Source organism: Globicephala melas, chromosome 19, assembly GCF_963455315.2.
Source record: "Globicephala melas chromosome 19, mGloMel1.2, whole genome shotgun sequence".
In the NCBI taxonomy this organism is placed as follows: Eukaryota; Metazoa; Chordata; class Mammalia; order Artiodactyla; family Delphinidae; genus Globicephala; species Globicephala melas.
The window spans coordinates 43,749,587-43,775,410 of NC_083332.1; the positions used below are offsets into that span (position 1 = coordinate 43,749,587).

At 39.5% G+C, this 25,824-nt stretch overlaps 2 protein-coding genes across 6 annotated transcripts in view; one reads left to right on the forward strand and one right to left on the reverse strand.

Moving 5' to 3' along the window:
- KCTD19 (potassium channel tetramerization domain containing 19) overlaps window positions 1–1,479 on the reverse strand; it is a 32,254-nt gene extending 30,775 nt beyond the window's left edge. The window contains exon 1 of the mRNA XM_070044244.1: window positions 1,311–1,479. Coding sequence (XP_069900345.1) covers window positions 1,311–1,313 — 3 coding nt within the window. The 5' untranslated portion in view covers window positions 1,314–1,479. The remainder of the gene's footprint in view (window positions 1–1,310) is intronic.
- The window catches only part of LRRC36 (leucine rich repeat containing 36), a 53,918-nt gene continuing 29,564 nt past the window's right edge, over window positions 1,471–25,824 (forward strand). For all 5 annotated transcript variants that reach the window (XM_060289289.1, XM_060289288.1, XM_060289291.1 and 2 more), the window contains exons 1-5: window positions 1,471–1,559; window positions 9,395–9,522; window positions 12,348–12,540; window positions 13,333–13,429; window positions 15,810–15,898. In XM_060289289.1, coding sequence (XP_060145272.1) covers window positions 1,490–1,559; window positions 9,395–9,522; window positions 12,348–12,540; window positions 13,333–13,429; window positions 15,810–15,898 — 577 coding nt within the window. In that variant the 5' untranslated portion in view covers window positions 1,471–1,489. The remainder of the gene's footprint in view (window positions 1,560–9,394; window positions 9,523–12,347; window positions 12,541–13,332; window positions 13,430–15,809; window positions 15,899–25,824) is intronic.

The window sequence follows — 25,824 nt, forward strand, 5'->3', positions numbered from 1 at the left end:
TAACTAAGGACCCCACCTAGACCAGAAAGCATAAATATGCAAGGACTCTTGATTTTGCTTTCTATTCTCCTTAAAGGTGACAGGCTGGTTGAGAGCTCAGTGAAAGTGTCCCAAGTGTGCATATTTTGGGTGCCAAATAAAACCTGCTCCTTGAAGGTGAGCCACAGTTCTGGTCTCAGTTCCTCTTTAAAGATAGGGTATGGCAAGAGGTCTTGCCACAGAGTTTGCCTCCTTCTTACAGGTACATGGCCCATCCACAGGTGGGCTCTCAAGAGAAGCCTGCTGGAGGGAGGGTTGGGGTTAAGGATGTGGTTATGCTTTCCAGAGTTTTCTTCCCAAAGACTGCTCAGGAGCTGGTTAGTGCAGAACTACCCCGGCCTGGGAAGAGCCCTCAGTCACAGGCTGGGGGCCTGTAGTACTTGAAGGACAAAAGGTTTCTTGCCAGATTGACTGCAGGAAATGGGGTAGCCCCAGCATAGTCATCCGACCCCATCCCAAAGGGTATCTCTCTTTTCCACGCTGAGCCCTCTCTCCCAGAGGAGCTCCTTTCAAATCAGTTTCTAGAACTAGAACTGCCTCATGCTCTAAAGACAGGACCTCGGGCTTCCCTGGTGGTGCAGTGGTTAAGAATCCGCCTGCCGATGCAGGGGAAACGGGTTCGAGCCCTGGTCTGGGAAGATCCCACATGCCGCGGAGCAACTAGGCCCGTGAGCCACAACTACTGAGCCTGCGCGTCTGGAGCCTGTGCTCCGCAACGAGAGGCCGCGATAGTGAGAGGCCCGCGCACTGCGATGAAGAGTGGCCCTCGCTTGCCGCAACTAGAGAAAGCCCTCGCACAGCAACGAACACCCAACACAGCCAAAAATAAATAAAATTAAAAAAAAAAAAAAAAAAAGACAGGACCTCAACTCCTCAGAGACAACGTTTTATATCTGGAGCTTCCCATCATGCCTCAGAGAGCTGCCCTCGAACCCAATCCTTCAGATCCCCCCACACCCACCACGGTCACTCTCCCGCCCACCGCCTTGCCTCAGAGACAACATTCCCAAGAACTAGAGATATGGAGACCACCGCGTCAGAAGCACACTCCCACCCTTCAGACCTGGCGTCCCCCACACCCTCAGAGCTATATAACACTTCAACTCTCTTCTGACTCCTCAGAACTAGCCCCCAAACCCTTCAAATTTGGGGCTATATCCACCCCGTGTCCCAGAGTCAGGTTCCTAACCCCACAGCCCTAATCCTTCGCCACATCTCACCCATTCGCAGTTTTAGCGGTTTTGGGGCTCCCGCCAGGGCGGGCTCCATACCATGGTCTAGGGTCCTGAGGCGGGTGGGCAGGAGCGTGACCCGGGCAATAACGGCCCCCGGAAGCGCGGCGGCGCGCGGGGCAGGGCGGGGCCTGGAAGCGTGGGGCGGGGCTTGGAGCGCGCCGGGCGGCCTCGCGGGCGGTGACAGGTGAGCGGCGGAGTGGGGCAGGTGGGCTGGAATGGCGGAGCAGTGGGAGCTGGACGAGGAGGGCATCCGCCGCCTGGGGGCGCTGACTCTGGAGCAATCCGGTAGGGCCAGGCCGGGAGGGCCTGGATCGGGAGCTTGGGGTTAGAGGCTGAGGGGAGAAAACAGGGGGAGGCAGAGGAATATGAGGTAGATGGTGGGGAACGGCGGTGGAGGAGCGATCTCTGAGGCGGAGGAGGGGTTACTGAAGCGGAAGGGTTACAGTGAAGTAGAGGTGAAGGAACTGAAGTAACTGGGGAGTCTGGGGCGGAGGGCGAGAAATTGAGGGAGAGAAGCCGAGTCTAAAATGGAGAAGGAGAAACAAGATTACGCGGACCCTGAGGCCAGGAACACAGAACTGGACAGTCTGAACTAGTGGAAGGAAAATGAGCCCCAAGACGGGCATTGGCGGGAGAAGGGAAGCGCGGTGAGAAGGGCTTTTGAGGTCGGGGTGCTATTGAGGAGCCACAAAGGGCGTTAATATTGGCAGTTTTGGAAACTAACGACCCAGGAGGGCTTTTCCTGGTTGGGGTGAAATGGGAAAGGATGTTCCTTCATCAGCCCCTCTCTTCGTCCAGTCTTCACCTCGAGAACTTGGCGATTCATTTGATCCATCTGGATGCGTAGCCTCCTTTTGAGACTCAGAAAGGGGTCTGATGTAAAAGGAATAGCAGCTGATCTCTCGAGGCGTTTAGATCAGTGCCTTGACTTCGTCCTAGAGGTAAAACGGGCGGAATGACTGCTGACCCCACCTCTGACCTGGGGTCTGACTCACACAGCTTGCTTTCTAAGTTTTTAAGGAGTAGAAATGTTGGGAAAATTATCAGCGTTCCTGATTCAACTTTTAGCCTTCCTAAATTCACTGCATCGTAATGGCAGGCCCTGTGTTAAATGCTTTCCCTGCATTATTTAATCCCCATAACAAGCCTGTGAAGCAGATGCTGTTACTGTTCCTATTTTACAGTTGAGGAAAATTGGGTTTAGACTCTTGCCCGAAGCCGCACAGCCGTAAGTAATGCAGCCAGAGTTTATTAACCCAGGACTCTGATTCCAGAGCCTGCGCTCTAACCGTAACAAAGTTACCTTTCTTCCTCTAGTACTTTTTATTTGTGAGATATGCAATAACTTGGTTTTATTTTATTTAAATTATTTGTTATTTAAAATTTATCAAAATTAATACATGCTGGTAACAGTCAAACACTACATGAGTGAGCAAAGAGGGTATTAATCGGTCCTTCTTTTGGAAATCCCCCATCCCCCCCCAAAGATAATGGTTTGGTGTGCATATAGATAGATTGATGTAGATATTTCAGGTTTTTCTTTTCCAAACTATTAATACTTTGAGCTCCCCTAATTTACAAGTTATCTAAGAAAAGCTTCATTGGCTTGACATACTGGTGTACCTTTCTTTTCTTTTTTCCTTCTTTTTTAAAAATTTATTCAATTTGATTTGGGGGGGCACATACCCCTTCCATTTTCCAGCTAGAATAATATGTGGCAGGATTTTTTTTTTGCTTGTTAGCTTGTTTTTATTACATGTGAATAACAAAATTGTGCTCATTCTGACAATTCAAATGATACAAAAGTATCTAAAGTAAAAGAATATTCTTCCCTCTCCTTTTCTGTTGCTTATACACACATACATACATAGGTATCCTTTTTTTATTTTTTTAAGGAATAGAGCATATATACTATTTGGCAAGTTGCTTTTTTTACTTACCAATAAAACATGGATACTTTTCTTTCCTCCCTTCCATCCTCCCTTCCTTCCTTCTTTCTTTCTTTCTTTCTATCCTTCCGCCACGTGGCTTGCACATCTTCATTCCCCAACGAGGGATTGAACCCAGGCCCTGGGCAGTGAGAGAGCAGAGTCCTAACCCCTGGATGGCCAGGGAATTCCCAAAACATGGATACTTTTCAGTTAAATGAATGTGCTGGTATATGCATTCTAAAATTCTTCTATATAAAATCACAGTGGTCACCTTGGGGGAGAGAGGCTTTTACTTTTATTCTGTACTTTTCTGTACTGTTAGAATTTTCTGGCTGTGTAATAAGCATTACTTTCTTTTTAATATCCAAAGGGATAATCTTGGTGGTACAATTATAGACCTTTTCTGTATGTTTGTTTTCTTTGTTATATTTCTCTGTACTAAAAATTTCTAATAAATATTTATCCTTTGTCATGCAGAAATTTTTCATCTTAAGGTAGTCAAGTTTATTTTTCCTTATGATGTGTGATTTTTGTGTCTTATTTATGAAGTTTCCCCCTACACTGATGTAATAGGGTCCTGCATTTTTTTTCTAAAAATTCTGCAGCTTTGCTTTTCACATTATGTCTAATCTATCCAGGGGCTTCCCTGGTGGCTCAGTGGTTAAGAATCCGCCTGCTCATGCAGGGGACACGGGCCCGAGCCCTGGTAGGGGGAGATCCCACATGCCGCGGAGCAGCTAAGCCTGTGCGCCACAACTACGGAATCCCACACACCTAGAGCCCGTGCTCCACAACAAGAGAAGCCACCACAATGAGAAGCCCGCGCACCGCAATGAAGGGTAGCCCCCACTCCCCACAACTAGAGAAAGCCTGAGCGCAGCAATGAAGACCCAACGAAGCCAAAAAATAAATTAATTAATTAATTAATTAACTATGACCTGTTTCGTTTGATATCTGGAAACAATGGATTCCAAATTTAAAAAAAATCTAATCTATTTGGAGTTTATTTTTATATATGATATGTGATATAATATAATTGTATTTTTCTATGCTAATAGCCAGTTTTCCCAGAACCTATTTTGTAGTGTTATCTCTGCTATATTCCAAGTCACTTTATAAATATGGGTCTGTTTCTGGGTTTTCTGTTCTGTTCCATTGTTCAGTTTATCTACTTCTGCACCAATATCAGACTTTTGTAATTACCATGGCTTAACAGTAAATCTTTTTAATTAATTAACTTATTTTTGGCTGCGTTGAGTCTTCGTTGCTGCACGTGGGCTTTCTCTAGTTATGGCAAGCGGGGGCTACTCTTCATTGAGGTGACTTCTCTTGTTGCAGAGCAGGGGCTCCAGAGCACAGGCTCAGTAGCTCCGCGGCATGTAGGATCTTCCCCCACCAGAGCTCGATCCCGTGGACCCTGCATTGCCAGGCAGATTCTTAACCACTGCACCACCAGGGAAGTCCCTGGAACTCTTTTTTAAAAATCACATATAAAACCTAAAAATACTTAACAGTAATTTCTTAATATTATCAAATATCCAATTAGTTTTCTAATTTCCCCACTGTCCTATACATTTTTTCTTTTTTTTTAATTTTTGGAATCAGGATCTATGTAAGGTCTATTGCAATTGGTTGATATTTACCTTAAATCTTATTTGATCTACAGGTTCTTCCCATTATTTTTCTTGTATTTTCTATTGTTTTTGAAGAAACTAGTCATGTCCTGAATAATTTCTTACAATCTGGATTTTGCTCACTACATTCCTAGGATGTTTAACATTTACCTCTGTTCCTTGTATTTCCTATGAATTGGTAGTTAGGTAAGGCTTGATCACATTCAGGTTTGATTTTTATTTTATTTTTGGCTGCGTTGGGTCTTCATTGCTGTGCACAGGCTTTCTCTAGTTGTGGTGAGGGGAGGCTACTCTTCATTGAGGTGTGCGGGCTTCTCACTGCAGTGGCTTCCCTTGTTGCAGAGCATGGGCTCTGGACACGTGGGCTTCAGTAGTTGCAGCACGCGGGCTCAGTTAGTTGTGGCTCGTGGGCTCTAGAGCACAGGCTCAATAGTTGTGGTGAAAGGGCTTAGTTGCTCCTCGGCATGTGGGATCTTCCAGGACCAGGGATCGAACCCGTGTCCCCTGCACTGGCGGGCGGATTCTTAACCACTGCGCAATCCGGGAAGTCCCTGTTTTTTTGGGTTTTTTTGCAAGACCACTTCATAAGTGATGGTGTATACTTCCATCAGGAAGTATATAACATCTGGTGTTCTTTTTGTGATATTATCAGTCATTGAATATGATTGCCTAGGATCCATTAATTCATTCGGGATTGCAAAATGATAATTTTAAAATTCTTTAGTATTTGTTAGTTGTAATACTTATATAAAAAGATATTTCCTCATGCCAACTATTTGGTTATCCTGAGGCACAGTTTGTATAGGAAAGAAAGGATAAAAGAGTTCCCATATACTCTTCCCCCCATCACACCTCCCCCATATCCCCTCTCAGTTTTCCTATTATTAATATCTTGCATTCACATGGTACATTTGTTATGGTTGTTGAACCAATAATAATACGTTATTAGTAACTAAAGTCAATAGTTTACATTAGGGTTCACTCTTTGTGTTGTACAGTTGTGGGGGTTTTGACAAATGTATAGTCATGTGTCCACCATTACAGTATCAACAGAACAGTTTCACTGCCCTAAAAATCCCCAGTGCTCCACCTATTCTTCCATTCCTCACCACTGAACCCCTGGAAACCACTGACCTTTTTCCTGTTGCCTTTTTCAGAATGTCATATAGTTGTAATCATACAGTATGTAACCTCTGGCAACCACTGATTCTTTAAAAAAAATTTTTTTAATCTTTTAATTGAGGTATAATTGACATATAACATTAACTTAGTTTCAGGCATACAGTATAATGGTTTGATGTTTGTATACATTGCAAAATGATCACTGCAGGGGCTTCCCTGGTGGTGCAGTGGTTGAGGGTCCGCCTGCCGATGCAGGGGACACGGGTTCGTGCCCCGGTCCGGGAGGATCCCACATGCCACGGAGCGGTTGGGCCCGTGAGCCATGGCTGCTGAGCCTGCGCGTCCGGAGCCTGTGCTCCACAATGGGAGAGGCCACAACAGTGAGAGGCCCGCGTACCGCAAAAAAAAAAAAAAAATCCATTGGTAATCTTGCATTTATTTTTATTTTTTTTAATTTTTGGCTGCGTCGGGTCTTAGTTGCAGCACACAGGATCTTTCCTTGTGGCACACAGGCTTCTCTCTAGTTGCAATGCACAGACTGCAGAGCGTTTGGCCCCTTAGTTTGCGGCACACGGGCTCTCTAGTTGAGGCACACGTGCTCAGTAGTTGTGGCGAGGGCTTAGTTGCCCCGTGGCACGTGGGATCCTAGTTCCCCGACCAGGTATCAAACCCGCGTCCCCTGAATTAGAAGGCGGACTCTTAATCACTGGACCACCAGGGAATTCCCCAGGTAATTTTGCATTTAAACAGATCTTTTACCCGTGTATGATTTTGTAATAACATCAGGCATCCGTCATTTGAAAAATATTAACTCACTGAGTTATGTCTGTCTTCCAAATACTGGCAAATTTCATTTTGTAACATTAAAAAATCATGTTTGTTAGTATCATCACAAATCTCATCAGAGATATCTTTAGGTTTTGGAATCTATCAAGTTTATGATGGCAAATACAAGTTTATCAAAATTCTAATTTCAGCTTGGAAGCTCATATGTTATAATTGACAACAGTTGCTGTCACTTGTTTTCCTGAAGTGACAGCCTCACTTTATTTTCAAGAAAATGTCTGCCAACTATTCAAGTCTGAATAACCATAGTATGTCAGATTTTTCAGGTAAAAATGGTGTTCTAAAAAAAAAAGGGGGGCTGTTAGTTAAGCTGGCATCTCAAAATCCACACAAGTGTTTTCCCTCAAGGCACCCACCATACTTCAGTATTAAGCAGAAGTACTTCATGCGTACTTCCTGTTTGGTCACACAATATAAAAAAGACATACTCAAGCGTCAAGATTTATGAAAATTAACCATTTTTATTGCTTTTTCAAGGGCATTCTTAAGAGAAAGTGGCTTTTTTTTTTAACTGCAAGCATACAATGGTGACGAATACAATGACTAAGAATGAAGTTTGATGCCACTGCCTTGACTCATCCTAAGGCCTCAGTAGTTTTTGCTTTTATACCATAAGTGCAAATGTCAACACTGCAAAAAGAGCTATTAATGTTCTAATATTATTATGAAAATAATTTTTAAAAATAGTTTTGATTTTGTGGACCCCTGTACATGTCTCAGGGACCTCCAGGGGTCTAGGGACCATGTTTTGAGAACTGTTATATTTTGTTATGACATCTTTTAGCTTTTGAAATTTGTTTTGAAATACTAAGTTAAAATTTTCATTTGGTTTGTGGATGTATCTTTTTGGAGTGCTTTCATTCTTTAAGGTTGCTATTCTGCTCTTTTTTCTTTTTTGTTTAATAACCTCATATAAAATATGACTGTAAACCTTTTCTGTGTCTCTTTGTTAAAGTGCATTACGTTTTCTATACTTTTAGATGGGAAGAGTGGGCCAGAATAGCTTTCCTAGTTTCAAGGTTTTGGAGCTCCCTCTTCTGTTGTGTTCACAAAGTACTAAAAATAGGGCTTTAAGTTTGCGGAGAACTGCCATCTCTGCCTCCCTCCCTGACTTGTATCTGGACCTTCTCTTTCTTTTGAACCTATTGTCTCTATCCCCTTCAATGTGGATTCTACTCCCACTGATTTGTCTCAGGGATGAGGCTTGCCTTGAAAGGGATCTTCAGTTTCATACTTTTTATAGTTTATAGGTCCTAGACTGCTCCAGACTGCTCCAGCACCTTAAGAGCTTATTTCAATGCAATCCCCTGGCAGTCACCTGCAAATGGGATTCTGCAGAAACTCCTTCCAGTTTTGGTTGCTGTTCTCATTTTGGCCCACCACACTTGCCAGTGAGCTCCTATTGGCAGTTTTGAGATTCTCCTCTTTTCAGTGCTGTTAGAAGTCTAGTTGACATATATGTATGCATGTACATATGTATGTGTGTATATACATATATATATACACATATACCCACATACCTACACACACACACACATATATATTCTTTAAAACACAATCACACACCCAGACACAGAGTCATACTTTTCCCTCACTTAATGTCTTGGAGATCTTTCCATATGAGCATCTACAAATCTACCTCATTCTTTTTAATGACTGCATAACAATAATTAACATGTATATAGCACCATGTGTCAGGCACTATTCTAAGTTTTGTATACATACACATATATATGTATATATCTTTATATACACACATATATATTCATTTAATCACTACAACATCTTGTGAGGTAAGTACTATTATCTCCATTTTACAGATAAGGAAACTGATGCACAGAGAAGTTAAGTGACTTGTATAAGGTCACAGATCTAGTACATTGTCCATTGTATCAATGAACTGCTGCTTAGGCCATCTAGTTCTACTCTTCTCCTGATGGGCTCTTTGACAGTTTTCTTTTTCTCCTTTTCCTCCCTCCCTCCCTCCCTTCCTTCCTCCTAAAACTTTCCTGTGATTGACATCCTTCTGGTCTACATTATATATCCTGGCAAAATGTTGTGAGTATTATCTATAGGGCTAAATCCTCGCAGTGGGATTGCTGAATTTGTTTGTTTTGAGAACTTTTGGAGACTTTTACTACATCCTTCAGGGTAATTAGAGAACTCAAGGGTTCTGTAAAACCAAGGCTTGGCGTCACTGCGTAAGACCATATTGATGCTTTTTTTGCGCGGGCCTCTCACTGTTGTGGCCTCTCCCGTTGCGGAGCACAGGCTCCGGATGCACAGGCTCCGGATGCACAGGCTCAGCGGCCATGGCTCACGGGCCTAGCTGCTCCGTGGCATGTGGGATCTTCCCAGACCGGGGTACGAACCCATGTCCCCTGCATCGTCAGGCGGACTCTCAACCACTGCGCCACCAGGGAAGCCCCATATTGATGCTTTTAAAAGGATGATCTGATCTTCTTATGAGCCTTGAATGTAGGATCTTTCACAGATGAGATACAGGAGGAAGGAAGGCCTGTTTTCAGTGACTCTGCTCTTTATCCAAGCCGAGATGATAATATATCTACTGATGATCTCTTTTCAGAACTGGTGGAGTCTCTTTCATTGCAGGGATCTTACGCTGGAAAAATCCATTCCATTGGTGATGCCTTCAGAAATTTTAAAAGTCTCCGATCCTTAGATTTATCAAGAAATTTGATCACTAGCCTGAAGGTAAGTTCTACATTCTATGACCAGTCAGTTTATTTTTTTGATGGGAAGAAATAAAAGGTAGATAATATCAGCCTGGGGAATATAGCATCTTCCTTTTAAATGTTTCCAAACTAAATTTTACTATTCACTGTGAAATTCTTTTATGTTTGACATTTTTTTATTATAAGATATTGGGAAAAAATTCCTTTTATACTGAGAGAAAACTATATTAAACTATCACTGCTTAGGGCAATAGTACAATTTTTAATGTGTGTTAAAAAAATTATGAGGAGCACTGTTAAAAGTACAGATTCTTGGGAATTCCCTGATGGTCCAGCAATTAGGACTCTGCTTTCACTGCTGAGGGCTCAGGTTCAATCCCTGGTCAGGGAACTAAGATTCTACAAGCCATGCGGCATGGCCAAAAAAAAATAATAATAATAAATTAATATATAATAGTAATAAAAGTACAGAGTCTTAGTCCCTATTCCGAGAGAGACTCTAAGTTAATAAATCTGTGGTGGGTCCAGGGCATTCCCAGGGGATTCTGATGATGTTGGTGCATGGCCTAAGTTGCTACTGTGAGTTTTTTCTAGGAGGGGGAGGAGATGATGGTCTTAAAAACAAAAATTTCCATGCCAGGAGGTGGTGGTGCAGAGGGCAGTTTAGGAAAGTAGGTGGGAGCATGCTTAAGCAGAAAGTGTGAGGATTAGCAAACACACAGAAAGAGCTCTACAAATATAAATGCCCACACACACAGAGATGGAAGTTTTATTTTCTTTGCATAGACCCCCAAATGGTATTTCTTCCACTGTTCCCTTTTTGCCCAGCTATGGGGCTGTCTTGATAAAGCCCTTCTGTGCAAGACTGAAGGTGAAAGACAGATTCTATCCAGGATTGGTTAATGATCTGGATTATTCCTCCAGTTTTGCATTTCTTAGGGGAAACTTGTTCAACAATACAAATTAGACCCAATCTCAAGGTCTAAAACTAAGGGCCCCAAAAGAAGAAATCCAAGCTAGATCAAATTTCCAACTAGGATTCTAAAAGCAGAAATTCCAAGTTGAACTAGGTCTTTAGACTCTTTGATAACAGCCCTTTGTATTTGGCCCACAAATGTCAGAAAGTATTAGTACAGAGTTATTTAGGTCTCCTCTTCTCATATGTATTTTTATCTGATTGCTCTTTTCAGACTAAAAAAAATTGAGTGAACATTGCTGTCATTTGCTTTTTTACTCTCTTTTGTTCCATTTCTGTAAATTGGCTGAAAACTGTTGTGAAGATTAATCAAATTAGCACGTGTAATCAAATATTACATATATAAGGCTCCTGTAGTGTTTGGCATATAGGAAGTACTTAATAAACGTTAGTTTTACAAATTTTTTTGCATCTATGATTTATCTGCATGTATTCATCTCTAGCAGTTCTGAATCATTTTGCTTAATTTTCCCAGGGGAGAAATGTTTTGTGTTTAGTTCTAGTGTAGCGTTGGGGAATACATGAATTTATGCCAACTGGGAAACATGAGAGGAGGATAAGAATTGTTTCCTTGACTTTTACAATGAGACATTAAAAGATTACTTGAGCTGGGACATCAGACACATTTAAAGACAGTCCTAATGGTGTACTGCCCTGAGAGTGAGGCCAAAAGCACTGATAAATATTCCCAACCATTGACCCTTTCACAATGTAGAAGTTAGTGGAACTGAAAAAAGCCAGAAAGAAATGCATCCAACTGTAAACAGTGTTCTATTCAGAAATGTTTTGAATATATCTTTGAGTTTTCTAAACTTCCTGCAATTATAAAAAGGTTAATTTTAAATGAGAGGAGAATAAAAACATTATTTTATAAATACATGATGGAAAATAATTTAACCTTTCTGAAATAACTCTCAATGACAGAGTTCCTTTTATGGTAACCATTTTTACTACTAACAGTATGTGATTATACATATATGTACATGTTTTGAAATATTGTCCTTAAATTTAGTGTTGGGCACAAGCACCTAACTAGCCAAATACATGAAAATTAAACAATTATTTTCAATAGTAAGTTTTAGCAAAGGAGAAAAATTGTGGCTTTTCTTCTCCAGTGTCCCAGTTCTGATTGTACTGTTGCTAGAGAAGTGGGGGGAGGGGGGTGGGGTTGCTAAGTCCACAGAAATAGAACAGAAGAAGGCAGAACATTTCTACCAAGGAGAACTGACTGATTGGAGGATGGGGAGCTTGTAGGGTGGCAGTAACTCTGAAGGGGGAAACAAGGCCAAAAGGGGCTCTTGACTGGTCCAGGAGGGAAGACTTGGAGATCGCATTGTTTTGTTTTGCCATATAGTCCATTCACCCTAAAAGTGAGGTCTTGAGATATAAGAACATATACATACACACTTAATTTTTTTCCCTGCCGTTCTCCCCAGAACCATCTTTCTTTTGCCTCCCTCCCTCCCCTTTTAAATTGAGGTGCTCCTGGGGTCAGGAGAGTGGTTATAGCAAGGGTGAGAGAAGTGCAAAAGTGACTTGGCCTGGCTACCACTGAGAAGGATTGGATTGGGAGAGTGATGGGGGGCAACAAAAGTAGAGAACTGACCGCAGATATTTGGATGTCAGAGCTTATAAAGGAGGAAATGTATGATATCTATGAATTATTTAATGTATAGCACATCCAGTGCCCATGGGCTGCAGCATTCTTATTCTCAGGCAAGTAAATGGGAATTTCAACCCTGCCTTTCTCATGGGTGTCTCAGGTAACTGTTTAAGGATGGAAAGTAATAGTTGTATTTCCATCTTTATCTGTGAGATTCCTAGTGCTTCCCAATGTGCAGTTTCACAATGTAGTCTTTTCCTTGCAGGGCATCCAGTATTTATGTTCACTCCAAGACCTGAATTTATATTATAACAACATTCCTTCCTTAGTGGAGGTGTCCCGCCTACAGCCTTTAACCTTCCTCAAAGAACTAGATTTGAGACTCAATCCGGTTGTCAGGAAAGATACAGATTATAGGCTCTTTGCTGTGTACACGCTACAAACTCTGGAGAAACTGGGTGAGACCCTCCTCCCCTGTTCTTTGCCCCAGAATCTTACTTTAAACCAGCTGCCTCCTAACCTTTTGGATGTTGGCCCAGAATATGCACTGGCAGGATATATTTGTTTATTAGTCAATATTTATGTAACTCTTTTGTTTTGGCAGGATGTATGACGAGTCCTTTTATTGTTTATTGAATGACAATCTATGATTTTATCAGTTACTTCCAGCTTTAGTTTTCTTCGGTTGATGGTTTCACCACCACTTCCTCCCCAACAAAAAGTTTCCAGGTTGAGATTTATTTTTCCAGGTGCCCCAACTTTGTAACTGAATTAGCAATAGAAAACGAATACAACAACTCTTTGGGGCTTAGTTGTCAAGGAACAATAAATATTCCTTCAAATGAGTTAGTCTGTATTTCTTTATAATTTTATTGTTGAGTATACATTTCTTATTGATATAAACTTCTATGTTACATGCCCCTGGGAAAGTTATTATAGAGGAACTAAGAAAAGTCTTTCAGAAATGGTGTAACTTTCAGCCTTAAGATTAGGCCATTTGGATTGTTTGCTGCCCAAGCTGTACTTTGCTGCAGAGGTAGTTACACTTATGTGGCAGTTGTTGCTATGGTGTCCCTGTAGTCTCCCTGAGTTACTAGTGCTCCAGTGACAACATAATAGCATTATTCTGTGACCCATCTCTAACAAAAGATGAGACTGATCTTTAGTTTTTACTCTGTGAATATGCTTTTCTGACCCATAACTGTTTACTCCAAAAAGAAACATGCTCAGACCACGGTTTTTGCCTCTAGATGACCGAGCCATACGAGAAAGTGAGAGAAAGGCTGCCAAGCTGCATTTCAGTCAGCTGGGTAACAATGAAAATTTTCTTTTAGAGGTGGAAAAAAGGTAAGATTTTTTACAAAAATTTTTTTTAGTTTGGTTCTGGACAGAGAATAGTGAATTCCTGCTTAACTTTCTTCATTTTGCAGCAGAAATCTCTACAAGTTGTAAGAAGCCTCAGATCAGAAATGAAAGTATCTATGCAACATTTTGAGATTTATCTGGGGTGAGAATCTGGCCCTCAGTGGAACATTTCTGCTTTCTTGAACTATTGGGTCTTCTTTGGATATAATCGTTGTACATTCTCTAAAGTTGTTGTTCAAAGTTTATAGATAGGGATATTATGGTATTACTTATCATCCCCATAAGTGTATACCAACCCTTTCTTGGTAGAGTTATAAATCAGTACATGGTCTTTTCCCATTGAATTAGGAGGATTACGTTACCATGGGCAGGGTCGTTAGAGATAAATTTGTTAAAGAATGATAAGGGAAGCATTTCTGTACAAAACCAAAAGTAAATGGACTTTTAAGCTCTAAAGTATCTGAATGGTAGATTTTTTTCTATTTCTTATTACCAAAATTCTATCAGAGTAAGGTACCATATTTTCTACCCCAAAACTCATGCTTTTAAAAAAAAGTTGCTTTATTATTTTTGAAAAATAGAAGTTTATTATAAACAATTTAAATAATACAGAAGTACAGGGAAAAAAAGTCAAAATCACCCCATATTTTGCTACCGAGTTAACTACTAGTAATGTTTGGTATGCATCTTTCCAGACATCTGTGTACCTATATACACATGTAGATATATCTATTAGTACTTTTTTCTGATGGTAAAAGTAATGTGGGTTTATTGTTGAGACTATGGAAAGTAGAGAAAAAAACAAGGAATAAGCCACTCATAATCCCACTACCCAGAAATTAATACTAATTATATTATGGTAAATATCCTCTTAGTCTTAGGTATGTGTGTGTGTGTGTGTGTGTGTGTGTGTGTGTGTTTTGTGTGTGCATGTTTATATATTATAACAATATATAACATTATATATTATACAATCAATATGTAAATATAAAATAATAAATATATTACATTTATTTTATAGTAATTTTCTTCCTATACATACCTTTTTTAATTTGATAAAATATGAAAATATCCATACAACATTAAATATTCTTCCCCAGAATGTTTTTTATTTGTTTACTTCTATATTGTCTTTCCCCTCCACTAGACCATAAGCTCCATGAGAACAAAGACCTTGCTTGTCTTGTTTACTGCAGTATCCCTAGTGCCTAGAACAATGTCTGGCCCATATAAGGTGCTAAGGAGTAATTTGTTGAATGATGAATGAATGAAGTCAGTGCCTGTTGGCCTGGGATCTTGCCTGTTTCCACTGACTTTGCCTGTCTCTGCTCTGATCCATTATATATTTTATAATGTAATCCTCAGAGAGCAGCCTTAGTTCCCTATTTCTTTAAGCTCCCTTTTTTTTAAAGTCAAGTTTATTGAGGTTAATTTACATAGATTAAAATTCACCCTGCTGTAGAAAGAAATGGAATATGTCTTAAAAATTATTTGTATATGTACTTTGTAAATTAATTCCTATTTTATATGCATTGGGGTACCTTGTTTACTATAGAAATCCAAAGATGAGTTAATGTATAACTGAATAAACTTACTAGTGAGGCAAATAATTTTCACCACTATATTTCTGTTTAGTTACCTTATAGTGACTGCAAAAACAGAGGTAAAATGTTGCTCAAGTGCCTGGTATTAACATTAATACTTTATAAGCTCTCCAACCTTGGGTGAAGGTTTTTTTTTAAAGCCTTTCTGAGTCCCAGGTCCCCCAACCTATAAAATGGTGATAATAGATTAATAGGAGAGCTTTTATGATTAAATGAAATGGTGGGTGTAAAGTGCCTGGCTTATAGTCTAGGCTGTCTGTACTTACTGTATTTCCCAATCTGTACTTCCCAATCTTACTATACTACATCAACCAAGTGCAAACACTTGCCTTTCTTGTCTCTTTTTCAAACTAATGGCTATAGTTGTCTCCATTATAATTCTTGGTAGAAGAACCTTCTTTTCTGTGTCCTAACTATGAGTTTTTTAATACAAAAGAAAATATTATTATTTTATAATATGAAATACTATTCCCTCAATCACCCAGACCTAAGTTTGTGTCAAGAAAACAGAGTAAGTTCTGAACTTTCTGGCTTTCATGCTTTTAAAGCTGAACTAGAGTGTCTTTCTCTCTCATTATTCCCAATAAAAATATGACTTTTTAAAAAATAGCTTTAACTGAAATATTTGTGAAAATAATATGTTCTAGAGCATTTGAAAAAAGAAATCTGATCACCCTGAAATAATGTTTTCTAAATAGCCTTTACTGGTGCTCTCAGAAGCTTCTTTTGAGTTTTAAATAAATTATTCGATGTGGTAGCTCTAGGGAGAAGACAGTGAAAAACTGTGTAGCAAATGAGAGCACTGCATCAAAAGTCAGCACTGATGTTGATGACAGGATTGAAATTGGTAAGTTTTCCCTTTCTGATCACAAAATGATTAAAACATTAGTTGTTTCTGTTTTCATGGCCAATCTTGAGTAGGATGAAGACGAAATAGTTGAGAAATAACACACACTTGAAGAAAGCACAAGATTTAGTGGCTTGTATTTTTCCTCTTTTCTTTCACTGCCAGAAGGGCCCTATTTACTGAGTAGGACTAAGCCAAAACCCATCAAAGTGCACAAGCTGTACTCAGTTCAATTTCACTTACATCACTTTATATCATTAAGCCATCCTGAAAATTGCATTACTGATCTCCACAGGATTCATTAATCAGAGACTCAGGACTCATCTGCATCAATGCAGCTCACACCATTAGCCTTCTGGGCTTCTCCACCTTGAACCTTTGCAGCTACAGAATCTCTTGTGTTTGTGCTATATTCTTGGGGATTGTTGCCCGTACACACTATTGGTAATCCAACGTGAATAAAGTGGTTATGCCACATTAATGGTCATGCCACAGGCTAGGAGAAAGCTTTCCATTGGAGAAATTGCATTCAATGTGCCCTTATAGATTAATTTGGTACTCATCAGATGACCTTTTAATTGAGAAAACTTTCTTTTGTATCAAGGCCTCTGTCCCTTTGAAGGGTCTGTTGAATTATATACAAACTCTAAAAATTAATCCTTAAAATCTCAACAATAACTAATAGATTGACTATGCAGTTTAGACATTAAGAGTTTTCAGTTTGTAACATACAATATTTTATTTCCTGACTTCTTATCTATCTATGTAGACATTAATTGACAAGTTATTTTCACAGTATTTCATGGTAAAATAAGCCATAGTGAGGTATGATTTTTATTTTCCTTTCTTGGAAGTCTCAGCACATGTAAGTCATGGACCATGGATTGCTCTACTTCATCTTAAACAGCATTTTTTATATTTCAAAATTGATGAAATTCTATTGTAATAATTTTGGGAAATACTGAAAAGCATGAAGAACAATATTTTAATCACTCAGAACCCTGTCCCCTAAAGAGAATCCCAGTTAATTTGGTATATAGCTTTCTTGGTTTTTTTCTAGGTACAAGCATTTATATATCCATTTCCAGAAAGACAAAGATACACTAAAGCATAATTTGACTGCCTTTATTTGTATGAGCTGAGTTAAATTTCATTTATATCATATTACATCATTAGCACACACAGAGTCCCTCCATGAATTATAACGTTTTAAAGTGCACAGTCTTTACTGAGAACAAACTGCTTTACTAGACACAGGGCCTATTTCTAAAGGTTCTTGGAAGCTCCAGCTGTTGCTGGAATTTTTTTTAACGTAAAATTTATTTTGCCATGTTGAAACGTTAAAGAGCTTTGCTTTCCCCTGAAAATTATGTTTGTGCTAGATCCCTGGGGAGTGTTGCCTGTAAGCACTGTTGGTAATCCAACATGACTAAAGTGGTTATACCACGTTAATGGTTGTGCCACAGGCTAGGAGAAAACTTTGTGAAAAATATTTCCCACTAGCTCAATTGTTCAAAACAGTGCTTTCTACCAATCATTTAGGATGACAGGGAAACTCACTGTCATGGATCCTCATCCTAGTCTCCTAACCACATAATCTTTGACTCTTTCAGAGTTCCCTCTCTCTTTTCCCATACCCCTAAAATAAGCAGACCTAGGCTATGCCTTCAGACTCTCTTATTTCTCTACTCTTTGCCCTATTGATCTCATCTATTTCCACAGCTTGCTTTATTTCCTCCCTGTAGATGACTCTTAAATATGTTGGTCTAGCTTTGACAACTTGTACCAGTTTCTCTGCACCAGTCCCCCATTTCTGTTGACCAACTATTAATATACACTTGGAATCACCACTGAATAATTTTCCAGCCCCTCAAGCTAAACATGTTAGAAAACCAAATGAACCCCTTTCCTCCAGCCCTAAACAGCTCTTAGGGTTTCATTAGTGTTACCACCACTTTCCCATTGCTGAGGCTCAGAACCAGAGCGGGGGTTGATGCTGCCCCTCCCCTAAAGTCCAGCTGAATGTTCATACCTTACACTATGATTCACAATTAACAAGCCTTTTCCCTTTTCTAATAGTCTCTTAACAGGCATGCCTAATAGCTATCATTTACTGAGTATAGACTCTGGGCTAGGCCCTGTGTATTGTCTCATTTAATCCTCACAACAATCTTGAAGGTGGTTATAATTTATAATTATCCTTGTTTTACACGTGAGGAAACTGTGGCCCAAAGAGGTGAAATAACTTGCTCTAATTATACAGTAAGTGGTAGAGCTGGGATTCAAACTCTAGTCCATCTGTCATCAAAGTCCTCTTAAACATTACACCATGCTGCCTCCCAGTCTCTTCTTTCATTCTCTTAAAACTCAGCTGTGATTATTATACTTGCCTGCTCAAAAACTTGCATGACTCCCACTCACCTACTGAATTAAGAGTCCTTAATCTGACCCACAGGGCTTCTCTAAACAGTGGCTGCAGGTTATCTCTTCAACCTACCCTGAAACCTTATCTCCTGTTTCTCAACTACAGTATCCAATGCTTCAATCAAACCAAACCACTCCCTCCTTCTCACATAGTTCTTCCTTTTTCTCTCTTCTGCCCCTGAACTAATGCTGTCCCCTCTGCTTGGAATGCTTGAATCAAAATCCTGATCTTTCTTTATGACCCTACTCAAAGTCCATTCTTTTTAGTGAAATTTTTTGATTTCCCAACCAAAATTCTTTTCCTTTCTTTGTAGACTCACATAATTTATCTTCTAGAACATATATTCTGGAAATAGAAAATGCAGCCATTCCATGAATCACTTGCAACATAATTAGGATAATGAGACAAACATGAAAGAGCTAAGTAACACAATTTCAGGCAGTGCATATGAAAACACCAAATGAATGATACAGATCAGTATTCCTCGAACTCAGGGTTGTGGACTCCTAGTCCAGGAATATATCTTAGAGGTCCATAGGCAATGTGAGACCCTTTAATTTTGTGCTTTTGTTTGATGCAGTTATGAAAAATATTTAAAAGATGTAAAAGCAAAAATACTCTTTTGCAGTATTAGTCTGCTATTTAAAAAATAGAATATTTTTTAGAACAGCTTTAGATTTACAGCAAAACTGAGCAGAAGTACAGAGTTCCTATATGCCTCCTGCCTCCACACATGCAAGGCCTCCCCCACTACCAACATCAGGCATCAGAGTGGTGCTTTTGTTAGAACTGATGAATCTACAGTGACACATCATCACCCAAAGTCCTTAGTTTACTTTAGGGTTCATTCTTACTGTTGTACATTCTATGGATTTCGCAAATGTATAATAACATGTATCTGCCATTTTAGTGTCACACAGAATAGTTTCACTGCCCTATACTCTGTGCTCACCTAGCCATCCCTTTCTCCCCTTCTGACCCCTGGCAACCACTGATCTTTTTACCATCTCCATATATTTTTTAATAGATTTATTTATTTTTATTAATTTATTTTTGGCTGCGTTGGGTCTTTGTTTCTGCTCACAGGCTTTCTCTAGTTGCAGCAAGTGGGGGCTACTCTTCATTGCGGTGCCTGGGCTTCTTGTTGTGGTGGCTTCTCTTGTTGCAGAGCACGGGCTCTAGAGTGCAGTTAGTTGTGGCACATTTTGTTTATCCATTCACTTGTTGATGGACACTTGGGTTGCTCCCATGTTTTAGCTATTGTGAATAATGCTGCTATGAACATGGGTATACAAATATCTCTCAAGACCCTGCTTTCACTTCTTTGGGGTTTGCACCCAAAACTGAAATTACTGGATCATATAGTAATTTTATTTTTAATTTTTTTTAGGAACTGCCATACTGTTGTCCATAGCAGCTGTACCATTTTATATTCCCACGAACAATGCGCAAGAGTTCTGATTTCTCTACATCCTTCCCAACGTTTGTTATTTTCTGTTTTTTTGATAGTAGCCATCCTAATGGGTGTGAGGTGGTATCTTGTATTTTTAAATTTGTATTTCCCTAATGATCAGTGATGTTGAATATTTTTTTGTGTGCTTATTGGCCATTTGTATATCTTCGTTTGGAGAAATGTCTATTCAGGTCCTTTGCTATTGAATCAGGTTGTTTGTTTTTTTGTTGCTGAGTGTTAGCAGTTCTCTATATATTCTAGCTATTAATCCCTTATCAGATATATGATTTGCAAATATTTTCTCCCATTCTGTGGTTGCCTTGTTACTCTGTGGATATTGTTTTTAGAGGCACAAAATTTTTAAAAATAAATTTATTTATTTTATTTATTTTTGGCTGTGTTGGGTCTTTGTTGCTGCGTGTGGGCTTTCTCTAGTTGCTGCGAGCAGGGGCTACTCTTCGTAGCAGTGCGTGGGCTTCTCATTGCGGTGGCTTCTCGTTGCGGAGCATGGGCTCTAGGCACGCGGGCTTCAGTAGTTGTGGCATGTGGGCTCAGTAGTTGTGGCTCGTGGGCTCTAGAACGCAGGCTCAACAGTTGTGGCACACAGGCTTAGTTGCTCCGCGGCATGTGGGATCTTTCTGGACCAGGGCTCGAACCTGTGTCCCCTGCATTGGCAGGCAGATTCTTAACCACTGTGCCACCAGGGAAGCCCCTTAATTTTTCATGATGTTCAATTTGTCTATTTTTTCTTTTGTTGCTTTGCTTTTGGTGTCACATTGCCAAATCCAGTGTCATGAAGCATTTTCCTTATGTTTTCTTCTAAGAGTCTTATAGTTTAAGGTGTTACATTTAGGTCTTTGGTCCATTCTGAGTTAATTTTTGTGTATGTGTTAGGTAAGGGTCCAGCTTCATTCTTTTGTATGAGGAATGAGTGATGGATAGCTGCTACTTTGCTAAGAACTGAATTAAGTAAAATTAACCCTAATTTACCTTCCACGTCTTCCCCCAGAAGTTGCAAGTCTTCAGTAGACTCCAGAATTCCAAAATAGTTACGACAGAATTCTGCCAGTGCAGTTGTTACCTAGGTGGGAGACAGATGCCAGATGCTTCTTACTCTGCCATCTTCCCCTGTCTCCACGGTTTTGCCTTTTCCAGAATGTCATATAGTTGGAATTGTACAGTATGTAGCCTTTTCAGATTGGCTTCATCTACTTAGTAATATGCATTGAAGTTTCCTTTGTATTTTTTCATGACTTGGTAGCTACTTTCTTTTTAGTGCTTAATAATATTCCATTATTATTATCCGGAATATTTGTTTATCCATTCACCTACTGAAAAACATCTTGATTGTTCCCAGGTTTGGGCAATTATGAAAAAAGCTGCTATAGACATCTATTTGCAGGTGTTTGTATGGACATAAGCTTTCAACTCCTTTGGATAAATACCAAGTGTTTAGTTCTGTGAGAAATTTGCAAACTGTCACCCAATATGATCTGCTTTTTAAAATATCTTTTTATACACTGAGTTTCTTAAATTGAAGTTTCTCAAACTGGATTCATATTTCAGAGTTTATGAGGATGTTGAGTTTGAGAAACACTAATGTAGATAGGCATATGCTATAGAGGCTTAAGGTGTGCTAGGAGCAAATGAGGAAAGGTTTTGTGGCAGATAGAAGTTCATTTCTCCCTCATATAGAAATCTAGATGGTGGCAGTCTAGGGATGTTATTGGGGGTTCTAAGAGGTGAATAAAGGATATAGTGGAGGGCAACTGTCAATCTCTGACACAATGGATGTGAGAGCAATTCAGCGAACAAGTGTATATCTACCGGAAAATCTTGTGTTAGAGGCTAGGCACATTAGGAAATGACACAACAGTGTCAGATCTTCAGATACTCCCACACCAGAGAGATTTATCATAGCTATTAGGTTACAAGTCAGGCTGAGACATGAGTTCGACTGTGATAGAGATAAAGAACTATGTGGGAGAGGCACTAGCAGTTAGTACTGACTGGGGACCTGGGAAAAGACTTCACAAAAAGGAGACATTTAGGTTGGGCATTCAAATAGAATTCATTGGGCATAGTTTGGTGTTAAGTGCATAGAGAAGTAGAAAAAACAGGTGTGACAGATTAGGAAATTGACTCAGCTTGTGACTGGAGCTAAGGTGCTTGACTAAAGCCAAGTGGCAAAGGGCCTCTTTACTAAACATTTTCATTTTATTCTCTTGAAAATGGGTAGCAAAGGTGTTTTAGGTGGTAAGCATGATTAAATGTGTGACAGAGAGATAACTCTAAATTTGAACAGTAGTCCCAATGGGAGATAATAAGGACATGTCCTGACATAGGGCAATAATAGCAGTGTGAATGCAAATGAGGAGGTACAGATTGATTAAATCATTGAGGATATGAAAAGAAAACTTGGAGATAAAACATTAAGTGTTTTTACCTGTAATGTTTTGCTAGGGAGTCCAAACTTCAAAGAGTTGAATTTTGAATGAAATACATATCAGGTATTTAAGGCGGAAAAACACAAGGTTACTTAGGCAGTCTGTTCATGACGGGAAAAACTATAATTTCCTTTCATTATTATCATATCTACAATGGCTATCATATATTAATATATATTATATACACTATAATATATATTATAATTTATATATACTAATAATATATGATAATATATATCATATATATTATTTCAAAAGTCGGGGATTAAGTTGTCCTCATTGGGGATAAGCAATTTAAAGGAAATAGCAAATCTTCATTTATTTTGGGTTTTTTTGTTTTGTTTTAAATATTTCTTTATTTATTTGGCTGCACTGGGTCTTAGTTGCAGCACGCAGGATCTTTATTGCCACGTGCGGGGTCTTTAGTTGTGGCGGACTCTTAGTTGCAGCATGGGGATCTAGTTCCCTGACCAGGGATCGAACCTGGGCCCCCTGCATTGGGAGCGCGTAGTCTTAACCATTGGACCACCAGGGAAGTCCCCTTCATTTATTTTGGAGGCTAGTGTTAGACCCATTATTTCTGCTCTCAAAATTTTATCTCAGTGGAATCTAGGGTACAAGATGTTTATTAGAGATCAATATCGAAAGGAAGGGGAGGAAGGAGAGTTGAGCAGAGGGACAGCTCTAGAGCAAGGACTGCCCCTGGGCCCCATTTGGTCACTGCATATGGACTGCCTCTGGAAGGGCATGACATCAGGAGGTAGTTCTCTGTAGCTGAGACACACTCTGAAGAGTAAATCAAGTCCTCCTTGAAAGGGATCTGGGTAGTACATCTCTGTTTCTACCTCAGATGGGTTGCAAGGTTTTTGGCCAAATGTGTGAAGCAGGGCCTCATCCATATAAGATTACTGGTAATTGAAGTAGCCAACTATTAGTTCTTTGCCACAAGCATCAGCATTATAAGCCATTTCTCTGTCATTAAAAATATAAAACAATTTTCAGTGGTAAAAAGATAATGAATTATGGTCCTATCACATTGGTTATATGGGTATAAAAACCTGGGCTGGACAACAATGTCATAAATACATTTGCTTTTGGAATTAAGTGTTGGATATATTTTACATCTGAAGAAAAAGAAGAAAATAAATTGAAGTATAAGACAAGAAAAAAATTATCTCAGAATGCAAATTGTTTCTTTTTCCTGATTTTTCCTGACTGTGGTACATGACATGCTTAGTCATAATGTAGCAGAGCAAGGTGTCGGTTTATCTTTTTCAGGAGTGAGCCTATATCTTGAATATGACACCAAAAGTGTAACAACCAAAGAAAAAATAGATGAGTCACACTTTATAAAAATTTAAAACTTTTGTGTTTCAAAGGACACTATCAAGAAAGTTAAAAAAGCTGGGGAATTCCCTGGCAGTCCAGTGGTTAGGACTTCGTGCTTCCACTGGAGGGAGCATGGGTTCCATCCCTGGTTGGGGAACTTACAAGATCCCTCATGCCACGAGGTGTGGCCAAAATAATAATAATAATAATAAATTAATTAAAAAAACAAAGAAAGTAATAAAGTAACCCACAGAATGGGAGGCAATATTTGCAAATCATATATCTGACAAGGGTCTAGTATCCATTCTATACAAAAAACTCTTACAAATCAATAACAAAAAGACAAACAACCCAATTAGAAAATGGGCAAAAGATTGAATAGACATTTCTCTAAAGAAGTTATGCAACTAGCCAACAAGCACATGAAAGATATTCAACATCACTAGCCATCAGGGAAATGCAAATCAAAACCACAAGGAAGATACCATTTCACACCCACTAGGATGGCTAGAATCAAAAGGACAGATAACAAGTGACAGCAAAGATGTGGAAAAATTGGAACCCTCATACATTTCTGGTGGGAAAGGAAAATGGTATAGCTTCTTTGGAAAACAATTTAGAAGTTCCTCAAAAAGTTAGAGTTACCATTTGACCCAGCAATTCCACTCCTAGATGTATACCCAAGAGAAATGAAAACATATGTCCACACAAAGACTTGTACAGGAATGAAATCAGCATTATCCATAATAGCTGAAAAGTCTATCAACTGATGAATGGAGAAACAAAATAATGGCATATCCATATAAGGCATATTTTGCAGCCTAAAAATAATTGAAGTACTGATACATGCTACAATATTTATCTTGAAAGCATCATGCTACTTGACAGAAACCAGATACAAAAGTCAAACATATTATTCCATCTACATGAAATGTCCAGAATAAGCAAATCCTATTTGATGTTTGCTAGGGGCTGGTGGGGAGGAGAGAATTGAGAGTGACAGTTAATTTGGTTTGTTTTGGGGTGATGAAAGTGAAGGTGGTGATGGTTGTACAACTTTGTGAATACAGTAAAAATCACTGAATTGTATTCTGTAAAAGGGTGACTTACATGGCATGTACATTATACCTCAATTAAAATAAAGATTCCCCCCACCAAAAAAAGTGATTCTATAAAATTTGATAATTGATTGACATTTGAGATGAGAGAGAGAACATCAAAGAACAAGTTTCTATCTTGAGGGATTGGGTGAATAGGAATGCCAGTATTAAGACGAGGGTTAGGGATGGAGGTGAGGACCATCAGCAGAAGTAGGCCTGGAAGTGAAGATTATGAGTTCGATTTAGAAAATAATTGGAAATTCTCTGGTGGTCCAGTGGTTAGGACTCAGCACTTTCACTGCTGGGCCCAGATTCAGTCCCTGGTCGGGGAATTAAAATCCCCCACACACACAAAAAGAAAATACTGACTTTTTAGTTGTCTATAGGGCACACTTTGGGGGGCAGTTCAAAAAACTTAAGTCTGGACATGAAACGACAGATCAGAGTTAAGAGATTTAGATTTAAGGTCAACCAGATTTGGGAGATAGCTGACACCAAAGAGAAGGTATGATAGCATCCAGCAAAGAGTTTGGACCTTGGGGGATTTGTTTGAACCAAGAGGTAGGTTGAAAGAAAAAGAACCTGTGAATCTAAAAAAGAGCATTAGCAGGGTAGAACAAAAACCAGGATGGAGCTGGGTCTTGGACACCTGGGAAGTTTGTGTTGTTCTGTAGGAAAGGGTTAAGAGGAGCCTTGAACCCAAAGTCACAGCTTACTAACCATTCTAATTTTCTACTAAGAATCAGGTTAAAATCAGCAATTTCTGCTTCACCTTGGTTTTTTTTTTTTTCCTGTGTTGCTACTGCAAAGGAACCACAGAACATAAACTTTGACAGCTTATGTCACTTTGAGAAATACAGTTCTGTCAAGTACAAGGGTGGAAGAACATCTTGTATTGAAGTAGTAGGACATTTCATTCCCAAAAGGCAACTCAGAAATAAGAAGCATTTTAGAGCTCCAAATGGACTAAAGGGCTGGATTTTTAAAAGGCTGGCTTTATTCTCACTCTGTATTCTCAGTTGCCCTGCCTTATAGTAGCTTTCTGTTGCCAGAGCCTAAACATGGGAACTAGCAGAAGAGCACACTGTTTGACTAAGGCCCAGACTTTGGAAACTATCTTAATTCTTATCCAATCCTACTAGAGAAAAAAACCTCCCTAAACAGAAACCTCT